Source organism: Sylvia atricapilla, chromosome 5, assembly GCF_009819655.1.
Source record: "Sylvia atricapilla isolate bSylAtr1 chromosome 5, bSylAtr1.pri, whole genome shotgun sequence".
NCBI lineage: Eukaryota > Metazoa > Chordata > Aves > Passeriformes > Sylviidae > Sylvia > Sylvia atricapilla.
This window is the reverse complement of record NC_089144.1, coordinates 71857479-71861690: the sequence shown is the minus strand read 5'-3', so window position 1 is coordinate 71861690 and position 4212 is coordinate 71857479. Positions and strand designations below refer to the sequence as shown.

Genomic DNA, 4212 nt, shown 5'->3' with positions numbered 1-4212 from the left:
ATTTGGCATAGCAGGTGTAAAAAGTGGACAAGGAAGCTTTCTAAACCAAAGCCTTTCCCTCCCACCCAAAAGAAAAATCAGCCTTCAACAGGAACAGAAAATGAATAGTTCACAGCTGAGTTTCATGCCCAGTGAGTGTCCATCCCTGCCCTTCTCCTGCCACCACTGCCACCCCACTCCCAGGCTATTCCCACCCACCCACACTCCAACATTGTTACCACAGTATCAGAGCAGGACGCTCCTCCCAACCATCTGTGGGCAGAACAATGGTCCCCGTAACACAGTAGAGACAATTCGGCGTGTGTTTTTGTGTGTGTGTCTGTGTGTGTGTGTGTGTGTGTGTGTGTGTGTGTGTGTGTGTGTGTAAGAGCTGTTGTAAACTTTTTAAGAAAAGGTTTTGTCAGTTTTGTATTTGCCAGGAGTATTTTGTTGTTCGTTTATTTTTCACAGTCAAGTGGCTTTTTTTTCTGGTTGTTGGAGGTGGGGTCTTGGTTTGTATTGTTTCCTTGTGAGGAAGAGTCACAGCTTCTGCTGAGCAGAGACTCCTTTCCAGTAATCCAGGATGTCATGCAAATCCTCATCCTTGGCAAATTGAACTTTCTTCCGCAGGGCATGCCCAGCTGCCATGTAAACCTCCTCCCTGTGATGCTTCTTGTAAGGCCGGAATCGCTCCCAGATCTTGTGGGTGCTCTCTGAGGAGTACTCAGGGCTGGAGGAGTAGCCTGAGAAGTAGTGTCTGGGGGAGAGCTGGGAGTACGTGGAATCTCGCTTGGACCGGGACAGTGGCTTGAGGAATGACACCCGCTGGCTCAAGGTGTCAGCACTTTCTTCATAGTACAGGGCCGGGAAGGAGTGACGGTGCTCACTGCAATGGTACGAAGGCTTGACCTCCAAGTGGTGGATGGCGCTCGGAGACACCAAGGGAAGACGATCCAAAGGGCTGTTTAGTGGGCTGCCCTTCTCAATGTATTTGGAATCAGACTTGCTGAGTGGTGGGTGGTCAGGCACATCCAAGCTGAAGACCTTGGCGCTCTTGATGGAGCCACTAGAGGAGACACTGCAGGTCTTTCTGGCCACAGCAGCATCAGCACTGAGCTGACGCTGCAAAGGGTGGTGGGAGCTTTCCTTGTAGGGTGGGGAAAGAAAGCTGGGCCGCTCTAGCCCACTCGAGGAACCAGCTGGGATGGACTGGCACTCAAAGGCCATATCTGAGTCAACACCAGTCCCACCACCCAGAAAAGACGCTGTGTCCAGCTTGAGGGCATCAATACAGTTGTTGATGATCTGGTTGACCTTGTCTACCTCCTTGGCTATAGTAGAGATCTCAGCAGCTGAGCCTTGCCCATTGTCAAGCTCCCTCAGGTCCTCATCTCGCTGGGTTCTCTCCAGCCCATCCCCACCACCAGTCCGCACTTCAATGTAGTTACCTTTAGTGGTGACTTTAGGAGTCTCCATCCCAGCGTCCATTGACTTTGATGGGGGCAACTTCTCCCCAATCATGGAAGGGATGGAGGACATCCGTGAGACAGGAATGACAGGTGGCTCGCCCAGCTTCTGGGAAGGATGGACCATGGTACTGGTATCAATATCTGATCCGTAACGCATTTCCAGAATGGTCTTTTTGACATTGAGTGACTTCTGTTTCTCCTCCTGCATCCTCCGCTTCCGCAGGCAGTAGTATACCACCCCTAGGACAATGACCATCCCAAAGAGGCAACCCAGGGTGGTCATAATATAGTGTGTTGTGGTGGAAGTACTGGAAATAGGATCCTCTCTGCCTTTGCTCCGGGTTGCAAAGGTCAGGCAAGTATGGTTGTAACGCCTGTTGTTGCGGATAGAGGCCACACAAAACGTATAATCAGTGTGGGCCTTCAGCTTGTTGACAGTGACATATTCCTTCTTGCTCTTCAGTGTTGCTATGTCAGAAACATAGCTGTTGTTGTACTGGACCAGCACATACATCTTACTGTAGGGCATGGGGATGGTGACCATCAGGATGGCAGAAGTGATTGTGACATCATGTAACTTGATGCTGGGACTGAAGGATGAGTCAGTGGTGGAAGAGGCTGGAGGCTTGACTGAGAGGAAATCCCCAGGGCTGATGGCTGACCCCTCATCCAGATCTCTCTGGGAGTCAGGGGTGTAAGGAGTTGGGTTGACCCTGGAGAGGGAGGGGATGGTGCCCCCTCTGCACATGGACTGGAAGATGGTGATGGCATTGCGGTTGTGGTGAGGCCGAGGCACCAGAAGCGGATACCCAGCAAACTCCCGTGGAGTCTCACACTGGAGGCGGTCGTAGTTCTTGGTGACATTGTTGAAGAGAGCCAGCCAGTTAAGAAAGCTGTAGAGGCTACAGTCACAGTTGAAGGGGTTGCCAGCCAGCTCACACACCATCAGGTTGCTCAAGCTGGTGAAAGTGTTGCCCTCCAGACGGCTGAGGCGGTTGGATGACAGGTCAATGCTAATCAAGCTGGGGCACTCTGAGAAGGCAGTAGGGGTGACCAGCTCGATTAGGTTATGCTGGACAAAGAGGAACTGGAGACGGGCCATGCCCCGCAACATACCCTCTGTCAGGTTGGTGAGTTTGTTGTAGCCCAGCTGTAGGACCTGGAGGTTTGACTGACCCATGAAAGCCCCATCCTCAATGTAGGAGATCTCATTCTTGGTCAGGTTCAAATCAGTCAGGTTGCCGAAGCGGTTGAGGGAGGAGTACAGCACCACTTTGAGTTTGTTCTCATTCAGACGCAAGTCGTGCACCGTGCTGTTGATATGCTGGGGGATGGTCTCATATGGGGGCTGGTTCTGGCTGCAGATGGCCAGCCACACATACCCCTTGTCCCCCTCAATCAGCCAGCAGTCACCTTGCACGGCGCCAGGGGAAAACAAGCAGAGCAGGACAGCTGCCCATAACCCCAGGCACAGCATGGTCTGCAGTGGTGCCCTCATCAGGATGGGGGAAAAGAAATCCCCAACAAAAACCAATGCCAAATCTCAGGACAACAGCAAAAAGAAACAAGGGGGCAGGAACTGGGGTTTAGCAATGGAAGGGAATGAGCACCCCAGTCTTATCAGTTGTCATCACCATTATTTCTTCTTGCCCTCTGAGTCAAGCCAGGAGCATGGACAAAGGGGAACACATGCAATTCCAGAACACCCAAAAGTTAGGACCATAGATGTTTGGTCTGGGAGGGAACTACCTTGTGCTTCTTTTCTGAACAAAAATTCAGGCTGAGGATAATGAATCTTCTTTGATGCTCATGAGTTACTCACACACGTTTTCCATTTTTCTCCCCCCCCCACCCACCCCCCACCCACACCAAACCCACCCCAAAACAAACCCAAGTCCTCCCCACTCTAGTCTTCCCCCGCCCCTCCACAGTGTGATTTGGAACAACAAGGCAGGGCTGCCTCCTGTGTCGCTCACACTCCCTTTGTTTCTACTCCTTCTCTTCCTCGTTTCTCGGGTCCCCTCTGAGAAACTTCAGAGCTTCGGATCAAACATGTCGAAAACAAAAATACAGAGAGGGAAAGAGCAAGTGTGCACGAGAGGGATCCATCTGTCACTGGAATCTGGAAAAGAAAACACAAGAGACAAGAAGAGGCATCATTTGGAAGGGTCTTTGAGATAAGTGTACAGACAGCAATGTTTCATGAGAAGAGAGAGATGGGGAAGAGACACATTAAGGGGGGTGCAAACAAGAGAGGTGTGGTACTGCCTGCCACGCTGATAAGCCTTTGAGGAGGGAACTCTTACGATGTATAATGTCATATCAGGGATATGCAGAAGGGTATCTGGGCTCCCTTAAGTAATGTGATCACAGCCAGGGACCTGGGGGAAGGCAGTGGCGTGGGAGTAGAAGGGGAAGGGAAAAGAGAGTGGGAAATAAAAAGCTGTTATTGTGGGGGCTCAAAATCCCTAGTGTAAACAAAGGCAAGCCCCAAGCACAGCCAAAGCATGAATTTTCAGCTGCCTGAAAATGATGTACACAGAATGCATGAAGCAGGGAAAATGCAGACAAGCTTCTCCCCCTCGCCCCCCCCCCAAAAATGCCAATTTTTTTTCCTTTCATCCCTTCCTTGATGCAAGAGGGATAAATAATTCAAGCCACGTGTAACCACTTCTGCTCTAAAAATTGTCCCTGACTCTTGGTGCATGGCCAAGGCTGTTGAGGTGAACCAGTCTGGCTTGAGCACAGGGGAGAGGGCGGGGAT

The 4212-nt window shown here is 51.1% G+C and overlaps 1 protein-coding gene across 1 annotated transcript; it reads right to left on the bottom strand.

The window, feature by feature from the left end:
• Positions 1-424: 424 nt before the first annotated feature.
• Positions 425-3275, bottom strand: ELFN2 (extracellular leucine rich repeat and fibronectin type III domain containing 2). The gene has a single exon (XM_066318550.1). The coding sequence runs from the start codon at positions 2944-2946 to the stop codon at positions 520-522; it is 2427 nt and encodes an 808-aa protein (XP_066174647.1). The 5' UTR covers positions 2947-3275; the 3' UTR covers positions 425-519.
• Positions 3276-4212: the final 937 nt, after the last annotated feature.